This window comes from Eublepharis macularius, chromosome 17 (assembly GCF_028583425.1).
Source record: "Eublepharis macularius isolate TG4126 chromosome 17, MPM_Emac_v1.0, whole genome shotgun sequence".
NCBI classification, from domain to species: domain Eukaryota; kingdom Metazoa; phylum Chordata; class Lepidosauria; order Squamata; family Eublepharidae; genus Eublepharis; species Eublepharis macularius.
In genome coordinates this window covers 16,807,680-16,833,986 of record NC_072806.1, presented here as the reverse complement: position 1 = coordinate 16,833,986, position 26,307 = coordinate 16,807,680, and the positions used below count along the sequence as shown (strand labels likewise).

At 51.1% G+C, this 26,307-nt stretch overlaps 2 protein-coding genes across 3 annotated transcripts; one reads left to right on the top strand and one right to left on the bottom strand.

Moving 5' to 3' along the window:
- Positions 1-1,744: 1,744 nt before the first annotated feature.
- PHF13 (PHD finger protein 13) lies at positions 1,745-7,919 on the bottom strand. Of its 2 annotated transcripts, XM_055000956.1 has the most exons (4): positions 7,829-7,919; positions 7,386-7,487; positions 6,109-6,679; positions 1,745-3,716 (listed from the first exon to the last, which is right to left on the bottom strand). In XM_055000956.1, the coding sequence occupies exons 1-4, from the start codon at positions 7,865-7,867 to the stop codon at positions 3,490-3,492; spliced, it is 939 nt and encodes a 312-aa protein (XP_054856931.1). In that variant the 5' UTR covers positions 7,868-7,919; the 3' UTR covers positions 1,745-3,489. The 2 variants fall into 2 exon arrangements, with proteins under 2 accessions (XP_054856931.1, XP_054856932.1); XM_055000957.1 differs by lacking the exon at positions 7,386-7,487.
- Positions 7,920-14,780: 6,861 nt separating this feature from the next.
- KLHL21 (kelch like family member 21) lies at positions 14,781-25,692 on the top strand. Its single transcript, XM_055002052.1, has 4 exons — positions 14,781-15,792; positions 17,254-17,659; positions 21,721-21,793; positions 22,779-25,692. The coding sequence occupies exons 1-4, from the start codon at positions 14,781-14,783 to the stop codon at positions 23,070-23,072; spliced, it is 1,785 nt and encodes a 594-aa protein (XP_054858027.1). The 3' UTR covers positions 23,073-25,692.
- The last annotated feature ends 615 nt before the right edge of the window (positions 25,693-26,307 follow it).

Genomic DNA, 26,307 nt, shown 5'->3' with positions numbered 1-26,307 from the left:
TGCACACGTGCTGGCCGTGCGTTAATTCAACAGGTGCAGCTCCCCACTGCTGTAGTGGGGGCGGGTAGAGTCAGAATTGCAAAAGGGTGTGGATGGCTGCAGCTCTTAGAAGTAGAGGAGAGTTCCCCTGTGTTTCACCTCGGTAAGGAGAGCCTTCCCCGGACATGCTGAGATGCAACCGTAGTACTCCAAGCAAGCATCGGGGGCTGGCTTTTCCCTTGTCTGCTCCCAGCAGCTGCCGCCTTCCCGAGTTCTGGCGCTGCTTTCCCGACCGCTTGGTGCTACGGAAGCAAGTCAAAACTAGCGCAGGCCCGGCCAGGACACTCGGATTACATTTGCTTCGTTATGATTGCGGCTCTTTCCCCGCACGTGGAGGGCTCCGCGACGTGCAACTAGGAACCGAGAGCCCGGCATAGAGCTCTGTGCATCTCTGAAAGAGGCAAGGAAAAGACTCGAATTTCCGGTTCGATTTGAACATCGCCATCTGCGGCGATGAATGCAGAGGGCCGCGCGCGGGGCTGCTTCTATGAACGTTTTGCACACATCTTGCATGCCCGGAGGTGTCGGCGGGGGAAATATTCGGCCTTCCAAGGGTTTTGAGCGCTTGGACAAGAGGACAAAAAACGCCCTGGGCAATGCCCTCGATGAAAATGGCAGCTGAGCAGAGCGCCCTTTACCCTGGAAGCGATTCTCTGGTAGTACAGCTGGGCTGGTCTCTCCGACCCTAGGCAGCCCTTTTTGCTCAGAGTTGGCAAGCCGTTCCAGACCCTGGCATTGCTGTATTGACACTCTGCGTTTGTTCAGGCACCCGATTGCCTCAACACAGGGGTACCAGATGCAGCTATTTGTACAGAGGTTACATATTCCTGCGGGGTAGCTGTGTTAGTCTGTTGCAGCAACTAACACAAACGTTCAATGGAATGTATTGGTGTTTTTCTTGGTACTCCCTCCCCCAATTAAAAGCCCCACGCCCTCCTTTATATTTTATGCAGCATCTTGCAACACCAAAGAGCACAATATTGCAAAAGTGCTCAAGCCACAGCACCCTTCTGTGCACAACCATCATGCCAAGTGCCCTGGGGTTGTCAGCTCCTGGTTGGGAAATTCCTGGAGATTTGGGGGTGGAGCCTGGGGAGGGACTTCAGCAGGGTACATTGCCATAGAGTCCTCCTCCTAAAGCAGCCATTTTGTCCACAGGAACTGATCTCTGTAATCTGGAAGTTTTAATTCTGGGAGATCTCCATTCCCTAGCGAGAGGTTGGCAGAGAATGACAGAACAGGGGTTTGGCAGTGGGCAGATTTTACACCCAGAATTCCCCAGAATAGGATAATACCTGCTGGAAATGAGGTTGGGATCCCCCTCCCCCCTGCTCCCCCAAAAAGCTGTTTCAATACAAACGTTCTCCTTGCAATTTCAGCTATACAGGAAGCAGTTGACACTAACAAAGCACTGTTACTCTAGCCTCAAGCTACAGTGCTGTAGTGAGCTCCATAATAAATATGGAGCTCCACTCTTGTGGTTTAGGGCGATTTGGCCTCCACCTCCTCCACAGAGGAACATCCTCTCCTGCTGGCCTGACCCTCTGCTACAGCTACAATAAAGTTGGTCTTAAAGGTGCTACTGGACTCTTTTTGATTCTGCTACAGCGAGATTGAAGGTTTTGTGTGCCAGCCATGTCACAAAAGGCCACCCCCACCGATGATGTGACCCTTTTTTAAAATTAATGACACACAACAAGCCATCTCTGATAAAACATAATTTTAATTTAAAAAAAAAATTAAAGCTCCCAAACTGAAATCATACATGGATGTACTCAGACATGAAAGTGTTTCATCTTCTTTTAAAATCAAATCCTTTGGGGTTATCAGACACCACCCAGTGCAATGAAACAGACAACAGAATGACAACTGAAATTAGATCACAGAGCAGAAACCCTAAAGTCAACCCCAAAATCTCTTGTTCCTCCCCTGCAAGAGACGGGAAAGAATTCCACAGTGATTCTGCAGAAGTACAAACCTGAGACGGAGGCCCAGGCTGCCAATGTGGTTTCTTTTCAATGGGTAAGTGTCCCAGGGGCTTTCGCTGCAGGGAAAAACCACCTTTGCCAAACGGTTTCACCTGAGAGAGCAAATCGGATCCAGTTTTCTGTCTTGGTAAGTCAAGATCTCCTTGACAAGTTTTTCTACCTGGACAGAGTCTCAAGATCTTGGCAGAGGAATATGACCAAAGTGGTTCTACCTATCCTATTGGTAAGTGATGAAGTAGAGGTGGAGGGAAATCCCTGTCACGTCATTTAGTGCTCCTCCGCTCGAGTCTGTGGCACCATAGAGCCTGAGATTTCTCGTGCTGTCTCGCATGAAGTGTCTGCAGGAAATACCTGCAAGGCTGGCTGTTGATGCTCAACCCAAAGCAAGGAGAACAGCGCACCTGGGCACGCTCTATGGAGCAGTCCCACTATTTGATTCCACCGTAAAAGCTCTCCTCTTGCCTCGCTGATGTGACAGTCTTCTTAAAGCGACACTCTCTCATGAACTGGGATTCAATCTGTTCAATGCACAGAATTCTCCTCTCTTTCCCTACCGTGAAGGAAATGCGACATCCTCAACATCAGTTCCCTATTCCAGCTCCTAGGCCAGAATCCACGGAACCCGTGGTTAGACACCTTGGCTTCCATACTCCTCTGACCTCAAAAGTGGCTCACTTGACCCTTCCCACAGACACCTGCCCAGCAGCCAGCTGTTGCCCCCTCCCACATTTTTCGGTATCCTCCCACATTATTCGGTATCCAAAAAAATGTGCGCTTATCCCACTCTCGGAACACCTGGCAAGAAGGGACAGCCTACCAAAGAGGGAGGCAAACCTGAAGCCATGTTTGACCCAGAATCTTTAGAGTTCGCTTCGGAAGCAAAGCACATATAGGAGAAAAGCCAGCCAGGGCTGTAAACCTTCATTTCCACCCTCATCTACAGATGGCTTCCTCTATCAAATGCTCAGCTTGCAACCGTTGCTTTTAGAACTGCCCATTTCAGGAGAGGACTAGCATCCCCTGCTATCAGCAAACCACCAAATGGGGCAGGTTACACTCTCCCCACCACATCCTTTAAGACACAAACCAAGGGAGACAGACCTGATGTTTCTATGTGACAGAAACCGGCGGCTGTGGCCTCCTCCAGTTCCCCAGTGCCCAACCCACTCAGCACCCGCTGGTATGTTTTCATGTTGAGATAAGAGGAGGTAAGAAGCAGAGAGGGAGAGACATGCACAACAGAGGAGCCACCCCTTTGCTATCGTTCCCCCCATCTTTCCCACCTGATTCGGGCACTGGATCAGTCCCGCTTCCAGCAGTGGTTCAGGCATTCAAGGGGCATCACGGTAGCACTATGCCCACTAAGCCCCCGTTTGCTTGCGTAGTTGCTCCTTTCCCCACTCACTGAAGTCTTGCGTTATGTGGGGCGAGTCCATTTGCATCTCAGTGAAGAGTCCGCCTGCTAGTCCAGAAAGTGTCGGCGGGAGCCCATCCGGGAACGGTTGGAGCGGCGGATGTCGAACTTGGAGTCCCGGCACTTCTGGCAGATGTAGACCTCGGGGACATTGGACTTGCGGATTTTGGCGCAGCTGAGGTGGATCCAGGTGTGGCACTCATTGCATTCGATCATGGGCCGTCCGGCAAAGGGCTTCATACAGAAACAGGTCACGAGGTCCCAGGAATCGTCATCTGATGGGGACAGAGGCCAGGGGTTTTAAAATTTATTTCAATCAAATATTTATATCCTAACTTTCCGAGAAGAGGCTTAAGGCAGCTCTCAAACTAGTATGCCTTGCAGCATAAATTATTAAGATGATACAACATTAAAATCCACCAAGGGATGTACGAGCGAGACACTAAAATGTCCAGAGGAAAGGGGATAGGTTCAAGAGAACCAGGCAAGCAGAGTGGACATTTTCAAATACAACCACATAGGGATTCTTCAATAAGAGAAGAGAGCCATCCAGATAGCACCCCCCCACTCCAGGCAGAACCAGATAATATCCCCCATGTATCTGCTGGGCCCTCGGCCAACATGCTGTCGGTAACTAAAGCACATACTGGGAAGACTCAGAGTGGTATAATGCCAAGACTAGGAGGAAGGAGCCCTAGAGTTGTGAAAAGCCAGGAGGAACATTGAAAAACACTCCTGTGAAGTATTTTCTCTTTTGGAATGAGTGAAATACATCAAGAGACAATCAAAATGTGAGGTATGAAAATTCTTATGCAGCTCCTATTAGAGAGGTGGGGGGGGACCCAGAAATATTCAGAATACATTTCATGCTGAGGAAATGAGAAGTTTGGGGCTGAAAAGAACCCTTGAAATGGGCGAGAAATGCTTTTCAAGGCATGGCTGCCCATTCAGAATGTCTTAGCATGAAGATTTTTATGAAAGACAAATCTGCATAATTAATTATCACTCTTGTGTGCATACTGTAGACATATACCACATATCATTGATTGTTTAAATGTGGATTAATTTGGCAAGCATAATATGCTATAACGTGTTTAGTAACATGTTAGGGAGTTTAATGTTTACTGTTTTATAAAGTCTAACTGTGCGTCCAAATATGCTTTTAGCCCTATTAAGATGATATTTATTTGGACAGAACACAGACCCTTACACTTTTTGTGTGTGCTGTAAACATGGTTTTCAAATGTCAACATTTCCCCTGTCTCTCAGGGAGCAAAAAAATTACAATACATGTGCTAAGCTAGCACAAAGTGCGGCGGTTTGCAGCTCTCTCAAGTACTAAGCCTCTTTACAAGCCTAACCTACCTCGTAGGGTTGTTGTGAGGATAAATAGAGGAGATGAGAATAAGGTGAGGTGCTTTGAGTCCCCAGCGGGGAGAAAGGTGGGGTATAAATGAAGTAATGAGTTTTGCTTGTAGAAAACTAAGACATTTACACTCTTGAATTCCACAAAGATAGTGAATGTTATATGCTAACTATGTTATAAATGATACATTTATAAATGATACATTTTATGTTGTAAAAGTAGCAAAATTTTAGGCTTGATAAGAAAATAAGTATTAAATATCATTCATTGTTTCCCCCAAACTTCTGTTTGTTTTTTTTAAAAAGAACTACAATTTCCCCCCATGGCTTTAAACATTTCTTTAATAAATGCACACAGAAAGGTATTCAGTAACAGAGGCCACAAAGAAAAAAAAGAAACAATCCTAAATTATGTATAAACAAATTATTATTAATCACGGGGAATATTCAACATGTGAAGAATTTCCAAATAAATAACACCATAATGCCCAATCATAATTTCATTTGCAGTAAAATTGCAGTACAAATAAACCACACAGCCAATATAAGACTTTAAAGTATAAGAAGAATCAATAAACTTGAAGATATCAAATAAAACAATGGTTGGCCAGCTAATTACACATAATTTAAGATTATTCTTTTTTTTTCTTTGTGGCCTCTGAAACTGAGTACCTTTCTCTGTGTGTTTAAGCATTCCCTGTCATTTTATCCCTCTAAGAAAGCCCTCTAAGAAATTCCAGCCAGCTATGATGCTCATCCTGAGCCTATAATTCTCAGTCCAACAAATCTACCTCACAGGATTGTTGTGAGCATAAAATGCGGGAGGGAGAAACCCGCAGGCTCTTGGAGGAAAGAGGTACTAAATATGAGCTCTGTTCTCCATGCTTTTTAATGGTTTCACCTGGAGTGGAAGGACATTTCCCTAAGCCTCATTCTTCCTGATTTATAACGCACTCTCTCCTTGGCTAAGGAGTGTGAGCTGCTGGAATCCTCTCTTTGGCCTGGCCGTGACCGGCAGGGAACCCCTGTGGTTCCAGGCTTAATCTGGGGGCAGGGCTTAGCCCCAGGCTCAATTTGCAGGAGTAGGATTCATTTCTACAATGACTGGAGTGACGAAGCATTCTGAGCACAGGCAAGCAGCCCTCCCCACCTACATATTAGCTACAGGTCCCCCCCCCAATGCACCCCCCCTGGCTCCTGATGGAGAATATTCCCCCCACCCCCAAACTCGCCCATCCTGCCTACCTAAATCCACCCTGGCAAGTGCCCCTTCCCTCTCCCCTGATTGCCCACCCCGACTACCTGAATCCACCATGATGTCTTCATCGTCCCCGCTGCCATCCTCGTCCCGGAACACCACCTGCTTTCCCTGCCGTATGATGGTGCGCTTGCCCACGGTCTGGATCAGCCCCTGTTCCTCCTTGAGGGCCACTGGAGGGTAAGAGGAGGCGTTGGAGGGGGTATCCGAGTCCCACGCTGAACAGCGGTCCAGGGAGGACTGAGCTTCACCTTCCGAGGAGGGGCTGGTGGGCATCCTGGCCGCGTAGGGCTCCTCCTCCCCTTCCTCTCGCAGCAGTTTTGCCCGGTACTCTTCCCCCACCTCCAGTGCTGCCTGCACCCTCCCAAGCTTCCTCTTCCTCCTCATCTTCTCTGGCTTCTTCCTCTCCACTAAGAAGCCACCACCCGGTTCGTCCCACTGGTACAGGGCGGAGTACGATTTGCTTCGCGTAAGCTGGTGGCTGAAGCTCTTCCGTGACTTCCCCGGCAGGGAGGCGGTGGAGGAGGGGGAGTCCCCATAGTGGGGCTCCCCGCTGTCGCTGTCGATGGTGCCGCCGGTGCTGTTGGGGGGGCTGGGGCTGCTGCGCACAGAGTCCTGCAGAGGATTTGGGGGGGGGGGAGAAAGTCCAGATGTGAGCCTCGGAACGAGGACCGAGACGGGGAGGAGGAGCGCGCGTAGCGGGCACGCTGCCGATGCCTTCCAGACTTCGGGAATCCCTCCCTTTCCCTGGCTCCTGTCCCCAGATCGCGCCCCCCCACCCTTCCCCCGCAGCTGGATTTTCCTTTTAAAAAGGCGAAACCTGCTACCCCAGCCAGCCCCAAACATTTGCCGGGTCCCCAGCAACTCCCCCCACCCGCATGCGATTCCCCTCCTGCCATCGCACCGCCGTCCCTCCCCAGGCTTTTGTCCTCAAATCCTGCCCTCCTTCCCCCGGAGCTGGATTTTCCTTTGGAAAACATCAGTTTAAACATGCAACCCCCCCCCATATGCTTGGTCCCCAGGAACTCTCCCCCCCGCCATGCATTTTCCCTCCAGCCATCACACTATTCTCCCCCCCCCGGCTTCCCAAATCACGGCCCCCCTTCGCCCCCAACTGGAGCTTCCTTGGGGGGGAAAAGCACATTTAAACACACAACCCCCCCCGGAACTCCCCCCCTCCCCATGCAATTCGCCTCCTGCCGTCTCCCCGCCCACCCTCCTCCGGCAGGAGCCATTAGCCCAGGCGGCTCAGCCGCTGCTCCCCCCTTCCCCGCCAGCTCCTGCCCCTCCGATGGGGGGTGGTTTGGGGGGGGGGGCTCACCTCCTGGGGGTAGGGGATGTATCCCGCGTAGGCCAGGACGAAGGTGCAGAACTTGTTGAAGTCCTCCACGGTGCGGCATCTCCGGGAGCCGGGGGCGAAATCCTGCCAAGAGAGATTGGAGGGGGGGGGGTTAGCCCAGGGCGCCCCCAATTCCCATTCTTCCCGGAGGAGGGGTGTCTCTCCACCACTACCACCCATCGCGGGGGGGGGGCCTTGGGGGTTCCTTCCTAAAAACGGTCTTACAATCTTGGGGTGGGGGGAAGGACGGCAGAGACCCTCTCTTGGAGACCCCAACTCTTTGAGGGGAGGGGGCTCTGCAGTGGCTGCTCCTCGCCCCCTGGGCTGGAGGGGTGCGATCCCCCCCTCCGCCCCAGGCGGCCCTCCTCCCCTCGCTGCCCCCTCCTCCCCTCGCTGCCCCCCATCCTTCCTCCTCCAGGGCTCACCTGCGGGGGCGGCGGGGAGGCGCAGGAGTCGGAGTCCATGGCGGGGGCCAACGGCGGAGACACCTCACGGCACCGGCACGGGGGGAGGGGACGGGAGGGGCGGGGGAGGGAAGGGGAGCCCCGCCCCGCCTGAGCGAGAGAGGGAGGGAGGCGGGGCCTCCTGGGGAGGAGGGAGGAGAAGACTCGCCCGCCGAGGCATGCCGGGAGTTGTAGTCTTGGCGCCCAGGAGTGGCGAGGACAGCGCGCGGTGCGTGCCGGGAGGCGCCCTTGTTGCGCCTCCTGAATGCTCCACTAGGTTCCATCCGGCTGGGCTTTCTTTAACAGGGTTGCCAGCTCTAAGAGAGGAAATTCCTGCAGATCTGGGGGGTGAGCTATGGGGAGGGCAGGACTCAGGGGCGGGAGGGGCCTCAGCAAGGTATAATGCCCTAGAGCCCAGCTTCCAAGGCAGCCATTTATTTAGATTTGCCAACCTCTCCAAGTGAGACCTGGAGATTGCAACCGTTCTCCAGAATATAAAGATGAATTCCCCCGAAGAAAGTGGCTGCTCCAGAGGAGTGGATTCTATGACCGTGTTGTAGCACAGTGGTTCAGCTGCAAATCAGCACTCTGCTGGTTCAGATCCCACTACTGCCACGAGTTCTGCAGGTGGCCATTCCTCTCAGCCCCAGCGTCCCCGCTGCATTGTTCACTAACCTGTTCACTGCTCTGGTCTGTCTAGAGGAGTGATATATATCTGTCTAGAAGAGCAGCATTAATCTGTTCAGAAGAGTAGTATATAAGTGCATTATTATTATTATTTATTATACCCTATTGAGTTCTCTTTCCATCCTCCCCAGGCTCCACCCCCAAAATCTCCAGGTATTTCCCAATCCAGAGTTGGCAACCCTACATTTACTCCAGGGGAACTCATCGCTGTAGTCTGAGGGTCAAATTGCAATGCTGGGAAATCTCCAGCCACCACCTGGAGGTTGGTAATCTATCTGGCTGGGCTGTGACTCATAGTTCCCCTCTGCTGTCATGAGGACCAGAATCTTTAAAAGAAGAGGAGGAGGAAGGTCAATGTTCCTGCATGTGTCAGCCTCATTGCACTCTGCAGGTTTTGCATTACATGGCATTGTAAACTAATGTGATGTAGTGGTCAGACTAGAATCTGGGAGATGCAGGTTCGAATCCCTGCCATGCCACGGAAGCTTGCTGGATGACCTTGGTCCAGGCATACACTCTCAGTTTCCCCTACCTCACATGGTTGTTGAAAGGATAAAATTGAGGTAAAGAATGATATGTAACCTGCTTTGCAGGGAAAGAAGGGGTGTAAATAAACTAAATAAATTAGATCAAGATGGGTAGCCATGTTAGTCTGTCTGTAGCAGTGGAAAAGAGCAAGAGTCCAGTAGCACTTATAAGACTAACAAAATTCAGATACGTATCTGAAGAAGTGAGCTGTGGCTCACGAAAACTCATATCCTAAAACTAATTTTGTTAATCTTATAGGTGGTAAATAAGACAAGGAATGTATAAAATCTGGCTGCCTTTCGGTAGGTATGTTGTCGCCCATTTTTACTTAAGCCCTCATTCCAGCAAGAACAATGCCCAATCCATTTCCAGCCCCTCCCCCACCTTGTGGGCCATAATGGGTGTATGCGACTATCTCTGGGGCTAATGACTATGGTAATGTCTAATGATTAAGGTAACAGCTTTGGTGCAATGAGTGGGCGGGAGCGGATTAAAGTGTGAGGGAACCCTGGGCAGCTTGTAATGCCTGGCTTCCAAACTGGAGAAGAAGCAGTTTGTAATGGAGAAGAAACAGCTTGTAATGCCTGGCTTCCAAACTGGAGAAGAAGCAGTTTGTAATGGAGAAGAAGCAGCTTGTAATGCCTGGCTTCCAAACTGGAGAAGAAGCAGTTTGTAATGGAGAAGAAACAGCTTGTAATGCCTGGCTTCCAAACTGGAGAAGAAGCAGTTGCCCAAAGCTCTTGGACCTGTTGCTGTTTGGTGATTTGCACCCTCTGCTTCCACACCATATGATTTCACTGCAAGTTTCTGTTGTGTTGAAACAACTTTTCTTCCTATCCCACATCATTGGTGCTCCCTTGTCCAGGAAGGAGAAAGGAAAATCTTGCAAGTTAATATTTTTTCTCTTGCGACCCAGTCTTGTCTTCTTCCACACATTAGCATAACATCTCATGCTAGGAGGGGGGCATTTCCCTTGGACGTACATGAAAGGAGCCCAGCTGCTTGCTAAAAGCAAAGGACTTCCTCCCTTAAGTGGCATTTTAGCTCCACTATTTCTTGGCAGTGCTGGGAGTTCCCTTTCTGCAATGGCCAGTGGCACAGATCTTTACATTGCTGAGAGCTCTCCTTCGGGAAGTGTTTGTGCAGACATGTTGTTTTTGCACTCCATTAAACACAGCTGTTGCTTGTGAATCATGGCCCCCATACGTCTCCATCCCCGATCAGAAGTTTCTGCCTTTTATGGGGTTCATGTCCTGATAAAGAGAGAGTACTTTTTATAAGGTCTTAAACTCGTCCAGGTAACTGTAGCAAACATTCAGTGGGTTTGCATATGATCAACATTAAAGGTAAAGGTAGTCCCCTGTGCAAGCACCGAGTCATTACTGACCCATGGGGGGACGTTGCATCATGACGTTTTCTTGGCAGACTTTTTACGGGGTGGTTTGCCACTGCCTTCCCCAGTCATCTACACTTTACCCCCAAGAAACTGGGTACTCATTTTACTGACCTCAGAAGGATGGAAGGCTGAGTCAACCTTGAGCCAGCTACCTGAACCTGGCTTCTGCCAGGATCGAACTGAGGTCATGAGCAGAGCTTGGGCTGCAGTACTGCAGCTTACCACTCTGCGCCATGGGGCTCTTGGACATTAGATAGGTGGTTTCCCCGAAGTCAAACATTTGGCAAAATATCCAGCTGATAATATGTTACACCCAGGGGTCATTTTGTAGGAAAAGAGCGGGAGGAACTCATTAGCACAACTCATTAGCATATGCCACGCCTCTTGCCATCACTGGAAGTCTGTCAGTATAACTGATTTGCATATGCCACACCCCCTGACATCACTTATTCTGGCTGTTTTGGACCCAATCCTGGCCATTCAGGGCCGAAATTGGGCCCAAAATGGCAAAAAGGGGCTGAAAATGGCTGAAGAGAGGCCCAAAATGGTCAGGATCGGGCCACTGATGAGCAGGAGAGTGATCCACCACCTGTAAGAGGCCTGATCCGCGCCATTTCAGCCCCATCCAGGCCAAAACGGGCGGCAAATGGCCATGGGTCAGGTGGGCGGGGCCATCTGACATGTGACCTCTTTGGGGAACTGCTGGAACTGCGTTCCTGTGCATTCCCCCTTGAAATGAGCCCTGGTTACACCCTTCACTTCTCTCTGCCCTGGATAGTCTAAAGATCACTTTCATGGCAGTGCATTTGGGATTTCAGAGTACATTGCTGCCTCCTTCACCCCATCACTGGGCATAACCTCTTACTGGTGAAATGTTGCCTGTTGGGGGCAAACACAGGCAAGGCGGCGGGCACAGGGTGAACACTTAAGACGGCAGGATACCAGAAAAATTTCTTCTGTGTCGTGGCTCAAAGACAGTAACATTGAAATCCATCTCTTGCTGCTGTTGGTAAGGAAAGCCCTCTTATACTGAATCAGGCTCTTGCTAATGCTATGTCCTTGTATCTATTTGCCCTATGGCAGTTTATGGAAATGTCCTTGATATTAACTGTACTAATCTCACACTGTGTAATCCGCCTTGGGTCTCAGTGGGAAAGGTGGACGATAAATGACATCATAATCATCATCACCATCAACAATAACAATAATGGTCAGTATTGTCTACTAAGACAGGCAGTGCCTTTCATATTACCAACAAGCTGAACTTTAAAAAAAAAAACTGAAGATGCCAGGGATTAAACTTGGGACCTTTTGTATGCCAAGCAGATGTTCTACCACTGAGCCATAGTCCCTCCTCCATAGATGGAAGCTTTACCTGTAGACAGGAGTGGCCTCTAGTGTCATATACAGTGCACAAAACATGGCCCAGGGGATCTCATGTGGCCCACAAACCCACGTAGTGCAGTGCACAGTTCCTAACCCAGTTTGGTGACTCAGCAGACATTGGTTGCCCAGTGACAGGGCAGTGAGAGGCCAATGTTTGTGGCACCCCAGGAGACGGGTGGCAATTCTTAAGTGACCAACAAACACAGACAACTCGGATTTTTTTCTTTTAAAAAAATGATAGCAGCACAGTAAGGAAGCCAAGTTCTGAACAGTGGAATGGAGGCGCGTTTGGGTAACATCACCACCCCTCCCTGCACTACTATAAGGCAAATTGAGGATGCGCAAGTCTGCACCGTGCAAGTTTTTCTGCATAACATAGTGATCTTTATTCTCATTTCTTTGAGCCATACGTGTTGCCAAATCCCCAACAGCCAAACCCTGCTACTCATGGAGCAAGGGTGGCCCAGTGATGACGTGTGGGCTGGGCATGGTGATGTCATGGACTGATGCTTGGCGATGTCATGCTCCCACAATGCAGCTTGCTTAGTTCCAAGGGAGGTCAATTCTGGCCTGTGTTGATCTGTGTGCCCCTAGAATAGATCTTTCTTAGCTGTCTTGTAGTTTCTGAAGTAGCTGAAAATTGGCTTCCTTGATCTTTCCTGATAGTGCAGGTTATGGATAGAAAACAAAGACGGGGCCAGTTGCCTGCCTGACACAAGCAGTTTAGCAAGTTTGTCTTCCCATGTCCTGTGCAGGGCCCTGCATGTCGTCAAGTCTCAACCAAGCAAACAACTTTGGAACTTGGGAATGCTGGAAGCGTTTCCAGCTTGGCTGACTTTCCTTGTGCTCCTTACGTAAGTAGCTGCTGTGGCATGTGCTGATCAGCAGTTACAGCCGGGTGGGAAGTCATTCCCTACCAGTGAGGAGGAGGGTTTGAGGATCAGCTTGTTTTGCAGAAAACACCCCCTACTCCTCTCTGGAGAGCTTTGGCAGGGTGGTTGGGGAAGGAAGGGAAGCTGCGCCACTAAGCATGTTCCTAGAAAGGACTTTTCAGGGCTTTTTTCTGGGAAAATAGGTGGTGGAACTCAGTGGGTTGCCCTTGGAGAAAATCATCACATGGCTGGTGGCCCTGCCCCCTGATCTCCAGACAGAGGGGAGTGTAGATTGCCCTCGGAGGGCCATCTAAGCTCCCCTCTGTCTGGAGATCAGGGGGCGGGGCCACCAGCCATGTGACCATTTTCAAGAGGTTCCAGAACTCCGTTCCACCGCATTCCTGCTGAAAAAAAGCCCTGAGACTTTTCCTGATAACCAAGGGCAGGCTCATGCCAGCGTACCCTGACATAGGGCTTCTGCAGGACCCAAGGCCACTGTCCCCTGCTCACATGCTTCCTTTGCCACCTATCTGCAGGGTACATGGCAGGGGCAGGAAAGGAGGTGAGAGTGCAATTCCTGGTGTAGGCAGAGAAAGGAAGGCAGGTCTATGGAAACACTCTTTGCCAAGGGCCCCTCCAGATGTGCTGCATGGCATAGATGAGTTTTTTTTCTAAAGGCCATGCCATGAAAAGCTTTAATGACTGATTTCCACATCTTAATCTCTGGGTTTTGGCCAGTCAAGTACCACACCGTCTAATACGAGAAAAGAATTATTTTTTGACGACAGAATTCACAGAATCGTTTTTATTAATAACCATGCTGGCACAAATATGAATGCAAGCTTTTGAGCTCTCTAGAGCACTTCATCAAGCAGGATGTGAAAAGGGGGGAAGGAGAGAGAAAAATGTTTCAGGTCTTTGCAAATGCGCAAAAGCCACCCCCCTGCTGAACCAGGCCCGGAAACCTCAAGACTCATCCAGTCCGGTGCTAGCTTTCTTGGGAGGAAGCCCAACTTCAGGATTTATGCCCAAGAGAGGTGGGGTTAAGACTGCAGCCTTACTCCTGAGTAAGTGTTGCTGACTGCTGATTTACTTACGAGTCAATATATACAGGAAAAGCAGCTGCCAGTGTGTAGGGCAAACTATGCATGCTGAGTGAGAAACCTCTCCCATCTTTGGAGCTGACCCAAAGACAGCCAGTTTGGTAAGTGGTTAAAAGCCGAGGAGCTCTAATCTGGAGAGCAGAGTTCGATTCCCCACTCCTCCACTTGAAGCCAGCTGGGTGACCTTGGGTCAGTCACAGCTCTCTCAGCCCCACCCACCTCACAGGGTGACATTTTTTGGACATTATCTGCAACGATGTTCTCTCTCTCTCTCTCTCTCTCTCTCTCTCTCTCTCTCTCTCTCTCTCTCTCTGTGTGTGTGTGAGAGAGAGAGAGAGAGAGGGAGGGAGAGAGAGAGAGAGAAATGGCATTAAGTCACACTTATGGCAACCCAGCAAGGGGCTTCCAAGGCAAGTGAGGAGCCCTTTTTCAGATACCTTCAGTTGGGGAGATGGGCGACCGTGGCGTTCAGACACACCCCTAATTCCCAGCAAGCCGCGCTGGTCTCTAAGATGCCACTGGACTCAGATCTGATGTTCTGCTGCAGATCAACCCGGCTGGCTAAGCGGGGCTGGTTTGTCAAAATCGCCTCCGCGGAAGCCCGAGAACGAAGCCCAGGAGGGAAACGCGATCCCGCTAAGCTCGGGGGCTACTCGGAGGAGAGGCCAAGGCACGCCTGGACGCAAAGGCCTCCGCGGAGCCCCGCGCGTCCCGCCTCGTCGCAGCGAGCCGCTGGCTGCCGAGGGGACGCGCGTCGCACTCGGAAGGCGTTCCAGGCGGGCGCCGCGCCAGCGCCCCGCAGCCTCCTCCCGGGCTGCTTCCCCGCCAGCCAGCCAGCCAGCCCAGCCAGCCAGGCGATCCGGCGGCCGCCCGCCCGCCGGGCCGTCCTCTCCAGAGGGCGGAGCCGGTCAAGGGGCGGCCGGGCGCGCCTTTGTGCTTGTGCGCGTCCGGCGGCGCAGAGGATGGAGACTGCAGGCGAGGCGGCGCACGGCGCGGCGCTCCTGCGGGGCCTGGCGGCGCTGCGGGCCGAGCGCTGCCTGCTGGACGTGACGCTGGTGGCCGGCAGCGGCGGGCGGGAGTTCGGGGCGCACCGGGCCGTGCTGGCGGCCGCCTCGGGCTACTTCCGCGCCATGTTCGGCGGGGCGCTGCGGGAGGCGCGGGCCGAGCGGGTGCGGCTGCACGGCGTGGAGCCCGAGTGCCTGGCGCTGCTGCTCGACTTCGCCTACACAGGCCGCGTGGCGCGGCTGGGCCCGGAGCTGGCCGAGCGCCTCCTGCGCGCCGCCGACCTGCTGCAGTTCCCGGCCGTCAAGGAGGCGTGCGGCGCCTGGCTGGCGGCGCGCCTGGAGCCGGCCACGGCGCTGGAGATGCAGGACTTCGCCGAGACCTTCGCCTGCGCGCCGCTGGCCGCCGCCGCCCACCGCTGCGTCCTGCGCCACGCCGCCGCCGGCTCCGACGGGCTGGGCGCGCAGCTGGAGCGCCTGCCACTGGCGCGCCTGCTCTCCTACCTGCGCGACGACGCGCTGCGCGTGCCCAAGGAGGAGGCCGCCTTCGCGCTGGCCCTGCGCTGGGTGCGCGCCGAGCCGGCCGCGCGCGCCGCGCTCCTGCCGCAGCTGCTGGCCCACGTCCGCCTGCCCTTCGTGCGCCGCTTCTACCTGCTGGCCCACGTGGAGGGCGAGCCGCTGGTGGCGCGCTCGGCCGCCTGCCTGCGCCTCGTGGCCGAGGCGCGCCTCTTCCAGGCCGGCCGCCTCGACCGGCACGACCGCGGGCCCTGCGCGCGCCTCCGCCCGCGCCCCTCCACCGGCCTGGCCGAGATCCTGGTGGTGGTGGGCGGCTGCGACCGGGACTGCGACGAGCTGGTCACCGTCGACTGCTTCAACCCGCGCACCGGCCACTGGCGCTACCTGGCCGAGTTCCCCGACCACCTGGGCGGCGGCTACAGCCTGGCCGCCCTCGGTAACGACATCTACGTCTCCGGTAAGCCAGGCCGGGGGGACGGGTGGGATTTGCCCCTCGGCTCAGTTCCCCTCGGAGCATCGCCTCCTTGGGAGTAACGATACCGGTTTGCCAAGCTTTCCCGTCGCGCTCCCAAAAGGATTTTGGACAGCCGGGGGAAGAGTGCCTTGGGGTACTAGATCGAAACGGGGAGCCCTGTTAGGCTAACTAGCAGTAGAAAAGAGCAAGAGTCCTGTCGCACCTATAAGACTAACAAAATTTGTGGTAGGTAGGAGCTTTCCTGAGTCACAGCTCACTTCTTCAGATACTTCAAAAGCCCCTACCCTACCACAAATGTTGTTAGCCTAATAGGTGGACTCTTGCTCTTGGGGTACTACAGTTACCAATGTGGGTTTGGAAATTCCTAGTAGTTCTGATTCTTGAAAGCTCATTCCCTTGAATTCTGGTTGGTCATTAAGGCACCACTGGACTTCAGTCTTGCTCTCCTCGAGGTTTGGGTACCGATGCTGGGGAGGGCAGTGTTTGTAGAGGGCAGGGACCTAAGCGGGGTGTAATGCCCTGAAGTCTAACCACCAAAGCACCCATTTTCTCCAGGGGAACTGGTCTGTATTGCCTGGAGGAGAAATGTAATTCCAGGATATTTCCAGGCCTCATCGGGAGGTTGGCAACCCTTTGGGGGACTGGTGTCAGTCGCGAGTTTCCTTGTAGAGCAGGCAGTGGGGAGGCAAGCAGGGAGATGCTGCATTTATGGGGCAGGAACTTTCCATCCACCTGCCTTGAAATGGGACCAGCCTCACCAAGGGCGCCAGCTGTGCCTTTGCGGTCTGGCCTTTGGAAGCACCTCCAAAGGTAAAAGCTGGGGTGGGCAAGAGAACTGACTGCCCCAGTATAACAACCGGAGTGTGTCTGATTTCCAGGTATGTGTGCTTGCTGCAGGGTGGCAGTGCCAGGCAGTCCCAGAGTACAGTTAACCCAGTTTGGCCTTGCCGGTGAGGCCTGCAGCTCATTCTCTCTGCCCTTCCTCCACCCCTTGTAAAGAAAACAAGCGTGCATCATTGGGTGTTTGTATTTGACTAGAGCTTGGCACCAGCCTTAGATGCCTGCAGAGGTATGGGGCCAGCAGGCTCCCAAACAGGGTCATGGGCGTACTTCCTCATATTCTGCTTTCACAGAAATGGTATAACTGTAATGTCATAGGGAAGTGCACGGGTAGCACCCGCGCATGGGGGTCCCAAGTGCCTCCAGTGTGAGAATCTCTGGATGTGGGGCAGGGGCAGACATGCATGCTGCCCTTTCTGGGGTGCCAGACTGTGGAGTATTGCTGCCAGTTTAAGATCTCACCTGCTATCTAGCTCTTATCTTACTGAGTCTGCTCTGAGGAAAGTCTGTTGTCTTGGAGGGGGTCAGCGGGTTGCATTTTTTGCCCGATGGTTTTTTTACAGAAGAAGCCTTACTGGTGGAATATTATGTGCTTCCCCCTAGGAGGATCCGATGGCTCAAGACTCTATGATTGCGTCTGGCGATACAACTCCAGCGTGAACGAGTGGACGGAGGTGTCGCCGATGTTAAAAGCCCGGGAGTACCACAGCTCGGTGGTCTTGGATGGACTCCTGTACGTCGTGGCATCGGACAGCACGGAACGCTATGACCACTCTCTGGACGCCTGGGAGCCGATGCAGCCCATGCTGTACCCCATGGACAACTGCTCCACCACAGCCTGCCGTGGCAAGCTCTATGCCACAGGCTCCTTGGCTGGCAAAGAGTCCATGGTTATGCAGTGCTACGACCCAGAGACAGACCTGTGGTCTCTTGTCAATTGTGGGCAGGTGCCCCCTTGGTCCTTTGCTCCCAAGACTGTCACTCTCAGCGGACTGATGTATTTTGTAAGGTAAGGTCTGCTGCCGTTCCTTTGGGTTGGTGGCACAGAATCCAGGCTTGCTTATGGCTTCGGAGAAAAAGTAACATTTCCCTTTTGGCCCGCTGAACTCGTTAATGCAGTACCAGGCTGGGGACTGGGGGGTGGGGGCAGGTAAAGCTGTTTGTGTGGGTTAGATAGTAAGTCTTGGATCCTGCAGTGTAAACAAAGCTATGCTACGTAAACTCATAACTTTTCCACCTCTCCTTGTTGCTGGAGTCGCGTATCCCCCCCCCCAAATCCTGGGGGCCAGTGTGGAGGGCTGAAGTGCAGTTGGCTTTTGGGGAAAATCGCTGTTCCCCTGAAATGGAGGTGAGGACCCAAGCCTGAGTTGTTGAATGTAGGGGTGGCGTAACAGGCATCATCTAGGAAACTGGTTCCTTTTTTGGGAAAGCTGATGCAGAAGAAAAGCAGCTGAGAAACGGAGCTTGTGACTCCCTTCGAAAAACAACGGTGTGTTTGGCTCTGATTCATATCCAGTACTGTTTTGAAGTAACTGATTTCCTCTTCTAAAAATAGCATTTGCCTTGGGGGGGGGCACACCTAGGGGAGGGGAGGAACTCAGTCAAAACAAGGCAGCCCATGGAGGCTGGGTGCTGCTATCTCCCCTGCTGCCTGGGCACATGTTTTCTGGAAGTGTCAGAATCATGTGCTCCTGGCTTGCTTAAAAAAAAGTACCCCACTGGCTTGGGAGGGGGTGGGAAGGAACTCTTCCTTGCCCCCCTTAAGAAGGCAGGCTCCCCCTCCCTCCGCCGCCTTTGCCAGATTGAGAGGGCGAGGGCTACTGAAGAGCTCAAAGCCGCAGCTGCTTTGCTGCACTTCGCAAAGACGTTCTCGGAAAGGAGCGCTGACCTCGCTGCCCTTCCTTCAACGAGGGATGTGTCGCTTGTTATCTGAATGGAAAGCCTTTGCCAGGCTCTCAAGTCCTTCAACTCGTGACGGGCTGGGCATGTGACCGAGCAGGGGCTGAAAATAGCACCTTGGACTTTATGTTCCAAGTTGACTTTGAACAGAGTCGTTGGGTGTTAACTTGTCATTGAGGTTTGGGCTCCTCCTCAGCAAAATAGCAGTTTCGTCCTCGCTGGTCACAGTACGGCTGATGATGCTGTCTTTACTAGGGACTTGGAATCATTCAAGGAGTGATAAATGCCTAGTGCCTAGTTTATTTAGGAGCTTGTGGATAAGGCTGTGTGTAGCAAGAAGCCTCACAGTGCCTGTAGTACAGCCTCGCAAACCCTATTCCTAACTTATTTCTTAGTGCTTCTTGCTCATCCTCCGTTTAAGAAATATCCCTTTGCTGCGGTGAGTTCACGAAACAGCTGCACAGGGTTGCTAAAGAAAGGCTGAACTGTCTAGGGCATTGCAGGGTTCTGCTACAGCAGTTGCAGCCAGTGGTCAATACAGTCACTTGGATGCTTCTAGCCATTGTGGGGCCTTCTTCATAGGCCATATGGGAACTGTCTTCTCTTTGATGGCTCCTGATCAAAAATGGCATGTCACCATGTGATGGAAATTTCATGTGACCTAGTCAATCAGATGACTGTTGTTGTTGCTCCTCTTAAATTTGCCAGCCAGGAGCCAGACAGCCTGTGGACAGGCCAGTGGGTGTTCCCAGTAAATGGGTTACTGTCTGTTTTTGCAACAGATAATAATACGTAATGCATGCTAATATTTCTTAGTGCTTTTGAGGGTTCGCTGCATTCTTCTCTAATCCTAGATGGAAGGTCAGTGTTGTTATTTTCGTGTCGCAGACAGGGTTGCGGGTTTGTGGCTGCAGGACCTGAAATGAGTGGGGTGTCCCTCCCCCAGCTGTTGCTGTATTTCCCTTGTATGCTGACCAGACTCTGCAAGGTGCTTTTTCTCCTTTGCAATGTCAGTTTCTGCCTCTTCTTTGCCAAGGCGGAATAGAGGGCTCTATTTTAACCTAATTGGGGGCAGGAAAACAGACCCCCTCCAATGTGAGCTGATTCCTGTACGTGCTCCTTTCCTGGAACAGAGTAATGCTTTTGGGAAGGACTCCCCCCCCCCCCCAATCCTCCTCTCTTTCTCATCTGGTTAGCACAAGACTGACAGTGTGGTTCTAAGCAAAGCTGTACCCTTCTTGAGCCTGTTGATATTCATGGACTTCTAAGGGTATAACAGTGCTTCAGATTTTAGCATGGGAGTCTGTCGTTTGAGCATGCGTTGCTCAGCTTGCACAGGATATCCTCAACAGGCGTGTAATAAGAAGCATGGAGTTCCTACTACTTGGATGCCTTTTGGCATGTGGTTTCTCTTCTCCTCCCCTCCCCCTTCCCTGAAATTAGAGGTGGTTCAGCTGTGGGACTGGGTGACTTTGCCCCCTGACCCAATCTGCAATTGCTGAACAGATTTCCAGCAGGGCAGGTGCTGGATCTCTGCAGAGCAGGGCTTGAACAAATATTTCAAATTCCTAACTGAGCCTGGGGGGGTGGGGGGAAAGACTTTCAGCGCCCGGAGCTGCCAAGGCAGTTGTCGCTGGAGATGTTCCAAGGCCTGCTTCCGAGATTCTCTGCCTTTTCCACAGCCCACCGTTTCAGTGACTCCTGTCTCCATTACAAAGCGTTTTAAACTTGAGTTTCCCTTGGGAGAAAAGCTAGGCTTCATTTTAGCTGAGCTCTCTCAGAAGGCCAGCCTGTAGATGAGGTTCACCAGTAATTATCAGTGCTTGGGGTTGGAATGGGGTTTCTTTTTGAGACGGGAGCAAGAACGACAAAGTAGCTCTGGTTTAATTCTCATGGACGCGGCTCTGAGTTTGCCGCAACTTTGCTGGCTTCCATGCCACATTTTGAGATCTGTGAAGTGCATTTCTTTGTTGCCTGCACCTATCACACTTCCTGTTCTGTGAACAGAGCCAGAAGAACAAGCCTTGGGCAGCCGGAGCACTGCTCTGCTTTATTTACCAGATCCATACCTCCACCCTTCCTCTAGGGTAGACATCCTCTCTGGCCTGATTGCATTTTCATACATTTTTATCCTGCCCTTCCTCCGAAAAACCCAGGGCTGCACACACTGTTCACCTTTCCTCCCTGTTATCCTCACAACCACCCTGTGAGGTAAGCAAGGCTGAGAGATAGCAACTGTCCCAAGGTCACCCCACTCCATGGCAGAGTGGGGATTCGAACCGGGGTCTCCCAGATTTTAGTCCAGCAGTCTAACCGCTACACCACACCAGCTCTCATTATTTCCTCCCTGCCAGAGTATGCTAAGCAGAAAGCTGTAGAGAACCCGCAACCTGATCTGAACAGACGTCCTCAAAGAGAGCTTATGAAGCCGCAGAGAAAACTACAAAGCTTAAAACAAAACAACACAAAACAACTGCCCACCTTTACACATGTCAGTATTGTACATATGTTTACGTATGTAAACATTGCATGTTAGTGAGCCCGCTTGCAAGAAGGGTGGAATATAAATCCAATATATAAACAAAATATAAAATAAATTTGTCCGCTAAAAAGGTGAGCGTACGGAGAAGAGGTGAGGTTAACTTTTGTGAAAATTTCCCAGCCTGCTTGCTTATTGGGCAGTACTTCCAAGAAAATTTAAATTCTTTCTAGTCCTCGTTGTGAGTTACGTTTCTTTCTCACTATGTTCTGGACTGGGGGCTGGAAGAGACTTACAGCTGCTAACCGGGCAGCCGTTGCAACCAATCTGTGCCTCTCTCAAACGTAGGTGCTGGCTGGCAGTGGATTGAACACCCATTTCAGCTTCCAAAGCTTCAGGAACTTTGGGAAGAAGGAGTTGCCCATTAGAGCACCAGTGTGGTCTAGTGATTAAAGTGTCAGAGTAGGATCTGAGAAGACCGGGTTTGAATTTCCGAATCTGCTGTGGAAACTTTCCGAGTGACCTTGGGCCGTTCACTATTAGCCTAATCTACGTCACTGGGTGGTGGTTATGAGAATAAAATGGAGAACAGGATAACGGTGTTGTAAACTGCTTTGGGTCCCTGTTGTGGTGGGAAAGTAGGGTATAAATATGTAAATAAGTCAATCCCCTTTTTTCGTTTCCATCCACAGAGATGACTCTGCTGAAGTTGACGTGTACAACCCCGCAAAGAATGAATGGGACAAAATCCCTCCAATGCTGCAGGTAGGTTCGCCTTGGATTGTCTTTTAAAACAATGTTGTTTAAGAACACATACGCACAACCACGGGCAGGGAGAAGAATGAATGGGACAAAATCCCTCCAATGCTGCAGGTAGGTTCGCCTTGGATTGTCTTTTAAAACAATGTTGTTTAAGAACACATACGCACAACCAGGTGGCCTCTTTGCAACACATAAGTACATGGGGAGCATGAGTCTTGCTTCAGTAGATTTAAATTTGTGACCACTTGCCATTTTGCAGTGGCCTCTGTTTATGGGGTCACACTGAAAAGCAGTTGAGCTTTGGCATCCAGAAGATGTTTGGTTACATTGTTATAGCATCCACCACAGTAGCAAAGGACCACATTACCCGTCCACTTAGGGAAACTCTCAGTGCGTGGGTTGGATTTTAACAGACATGACTTGCATTCCACACGTGCGTTTAAGGAGCTGCGTTTTCCTGTCTTCCCTTTTGTGGTTCTAGTCCAGTTCTTTTTATTATAGGTGGCTGTGATTGAATTCGCACAACAGCCACGGTTGGGGGGTTTGAGTAAGTTTAATGAGAAAACTGGAGAGGCGGACAGAACTTCCACTATAGGATAGGGGTTGGAGTACCCAACTAGGATCTGAGACCCGGGTTCAAATCCCCCTTCTCCCATGGAAACTTGTTGGGGGATCTTGGGTTATTGTTAGGATAAAATGGAGGGGACAAGACAATGTCATTAAGCAGTGTTGGGGTCTTACTGGGAATATAAGTCTCTAGATAAATAAGTGTTCTTTTGTAACCCGCCCTGAGCCCATTTGCAGAGAGGGCAGGACAGAAGCCTAATCAATCGGTCTTCTCCAGGGTCTTGGGCACAGAGAGGTTCTTCCTGACCTTGCTCTTTTAGAGTAGAAATGCTTCAGATTGAAAATCGGACCCACTATCTACAGTGCATATACTACTCAGCTCTTGTACACGCTGATCATTATCGCCGCCTCTTATTTCCAGGTGCATGTCGGGGGCAGCTTAGCTGTGCTTGGCGGGAAGCTTTACGTCTCTGGTGGCTACGACAGCACCTTTGAACTTTCAGGCATCGTTGAAGCTTACGATCCCGAAACCCGAACCTGGAGCGTGGTGGGCCAACTCCCAGAGCCGATCTTCTGGCACAGCAGCGTCAGCATTTTCCGCCAGTTCATGCCCGAGACGACCCCAGAGGACGAGGAGCCCCCCTTGGACAACGCCATCAGCCTGAGCCGGCAGCGCCAGAACCTTCACAACCAGAATCTTAATGAGATGCATTAACAGCCAGCCAGCTTGTCTCTGGTGGCCCGAAGCCAATCTGCAGCCCGGAACCAGCGTCACTTCCGGGCAGAGGCAAGCTGGGTTTTGGAGACTGTGGCGTGTACGCTGAAAGGGCGATGGAAAGAGCCATGTGGTCGAGAGGAGAGTTGGGGTCTGCGCATTTTTTATGGGCATCTGCCTCCTTTTTGGCTAGGGAGGGGGCAGCATAACAGGTGAATTCTTGAAAAAAAAATCTTGGGGGGAAGGGGGGGACATGTCGAGTCATTACCTGGTTGGAAGCCGTGAGGGATTGCATTTAAGGAGAATCTTTTCCAAAGGCCTGATAGCACCCCCTTCTCTGCCAGTAGCTTTGTATCTCCCACAAAATCCTCCATTCCTTAAGGGAAAGCCATCGCCCTCCACCTTGAAAGAATAGTCCTGGTAGCAGCCAGTCAGTGAAGCGCTGCTGTATCTGGGCCGCAATCTCTACACCGTAAATGCCGACCCTTCTGCCTAGCGTTCAGCTGTGGGGGACCCTTTCATCTGCCTTTAAAGAAGGATTTCCAAACCAGCTTTCTTTTGGGGGAGAGATCCCACAAGCAGGTGCCAACAAAGGGGAAGGATAATGACATCCGAATGACATCCATTTTATTTATTATTTGCAGGGGGCGGGGGGTACTATTTGCGAAGATAACCAGTTTTTTCTGAACATGGGCAAAGGAAACATGCCAGTGTTCTGGTTAATAATTTTGACATGCAAATAGTGTCGTTACTGTAGCGATGGTGTGTGAGAACGCCACATTCCTCTGATGAACTTGCGCCTTTTATCAGTGTTGGGTGCCTTCTAGGTTTTGGAGTAGAGAGAACTTTTTTTGTAGTCTCTGAACCTTGTTCTTAGAAAATATTCTGGCCTCTTGTGGTTCTTGAAAGTTCTAGTTTTCAAGTGGTGAGTTGGACAGTTTTATTTTTTCTTATTTAATCGGAGCAAGTGCATTTTAAGTGGAGAAGTGTCCCGTCAGTTGTTTGGCATGTCTCGGATGGTGTTTCCTAATGGGGCTTTTCAGTTGCGAAGTGACGGATTGCCATTTGGAAAAGAAACAGAGAATGGCTGTCACCACTGATAATCAAGGTCACATCCCTTCCTTCTTGCCAGTTGCTGCTGCGGAGGTCCCTAAGTAGGACCAGTTTGGGGTGGTTCTTTTGTCTCACTCTTTGGTTCAGGGCACTTTCTCAACGTTTTTTGAAGCCAAATGATGAGCTGGAGCGTGTGGGGGGGAGATCTCTTGTCTAGGCGGCCATTCTTTAAAGGGTTTGAGGTTTTCACCAAAGGTGCCTTAATAGAATGTGGCTTGAAACACACCCCGGGCCTTGTTCACACAGGCAGGAGAAATGAAGGTGGTGGAATGCACCACCGGCTTGCAGATTGGAGGCCTCTGTTTGGAATGCCTCTCTCTGCGTCAGCTCCCACAAATGGAAAACCAGCAGCACAAGCAAAGAGAGAGGGTAGACCTGTTGCAGTCTTCTTGTAGGGTAAAATAGCGAAGCGGCATCTGACGAAGAGAGCTGTGGTTCTCAAAAGCTTATGCTACAATAAAGTTGGTTAGTCTTATAGGTGCTACTGTTTTGCAACTACAGACTAACCCCTGGTTCTTGTAGGGTAGGCCTCTTCTCTTTTCTTGTGCTAGTTTTCTGCACAAAGCAACATTCTGGAGTCTGGAATCCTCTACCAGCTGTCTGAAGTGGCGTGGTACCATTTTACCCCCCACCCCAGGCCATCTCCTATATGTGTGAGCCTGCCCTCTCCCGCAATGCTGCCAAAGGTGGCGGACTGACATTTCAGATCTGTGCTTGAAGAAGGCATCTCCAAGCGGCTGCCGTCACAGACAGCAGCAGTGGCTATTTCTGAGCCATGGGAAGCAGCCTATTGGCTGCTGGTCTGCAGAAAATGTTTAGCAGCTAGTGATGCAAGAGAGGGGCTGTCCTGTCTCTTTGTGGCCAATCTACAAAAGACAGACGGGTGGGAAGGAGATCCTGCGCTAGATTCACTGTCAGAGCATGTGGCTGTACATCGCCAGGCACACGTGTGCATGCATATCGAAGGGTGTTCCGCTTCAGCCTTTTAACTCAGCTTTTAAAAACAAATTGTGAAGGTAGCCTGTTCTCGTCCTTTCTGACTGGTGCCCAGGGAGGCTGATTTATCCCTATATCCCGCAAGAGTGCTGAAGTCCCGAGCCTTTCCTTTTCTCTGAGCTGTTCAAGGGGGAAGCGCTTGCTAGGATGGCAGATCTTTTCAACTCTGCGCCAGCTGTTTACAGACTTTTGAGCTGCTATTGTGCTGCCTATGTCGTTTTGTATTTCTTAAAAGTCAAGTATTGTGTGCTGGCCTATTTAAAGTCTATGAAGATGATACCCCTCCCCTCCAGATGTTCACTGCTGGATTTGTAGCAGCTTGGAAGCTCAAGAGCCAGATGAATAGCTTCGTATTTATTTAACTTTTGTAGATAATTGTGTTTAGCCTTAAGTATTGTACAGCAACACCCAACAGGAGGGGAAATAGAGGAAAGGTATTATATTTTGTAATTTTTTTCTCTTCTAAACTTGAAACTCTAAGGTTAAATAAAAGTGTGTGTTCAGTGTAAGACTTCTGTTCCATCACAGAGACTTTTGCTTCAGAACACTGTTCACAATTCAAGAACTCGACCTAAATCTGTCCTCTGTATGTTCTGTACTTCACAGTAATTCTGTACTACTCTTGGCATCTATTTAATAGCTTTGCATCTCTCCTTTTCACCAGAGCCTCAGACAAGCTGGTTGCAGAACTTGCAGGCTTCATTCCACACTCCTGGTGTAAAATCCCTCTTAGGAGGTCTACTCTGAATCAGCAGCACAAATCTTCATCCAAGTCCATGGTACCTTGTGATAGTGTTTAGCCAAGACTGTGGGCGCAGATTATCTGAAATGATCTCAGGTTGCCATGTTCTTCTGAGGCGTCCTTTATGTCTGTGCTTACAGCAGTAAAGGTCACACTTTCTCTCCCCCCCCCCCCGCACACACACCACATGTAAGCATAAGATTTCTGCATCCCTAAATGGTATTTCACTACCCCTTTTGAACGCAGTCCACTGCTGAAGGGCTGGGTCACTCCTAACCTCGTGGGTAGATCTAGCCAAGCACAGGAAAGAAAGTGTGTGGCTCTTACTACAAGCCAATAGCAGATACCCCTTTACCCCATCCTGCAGAAAGAACCCCTGTGAAT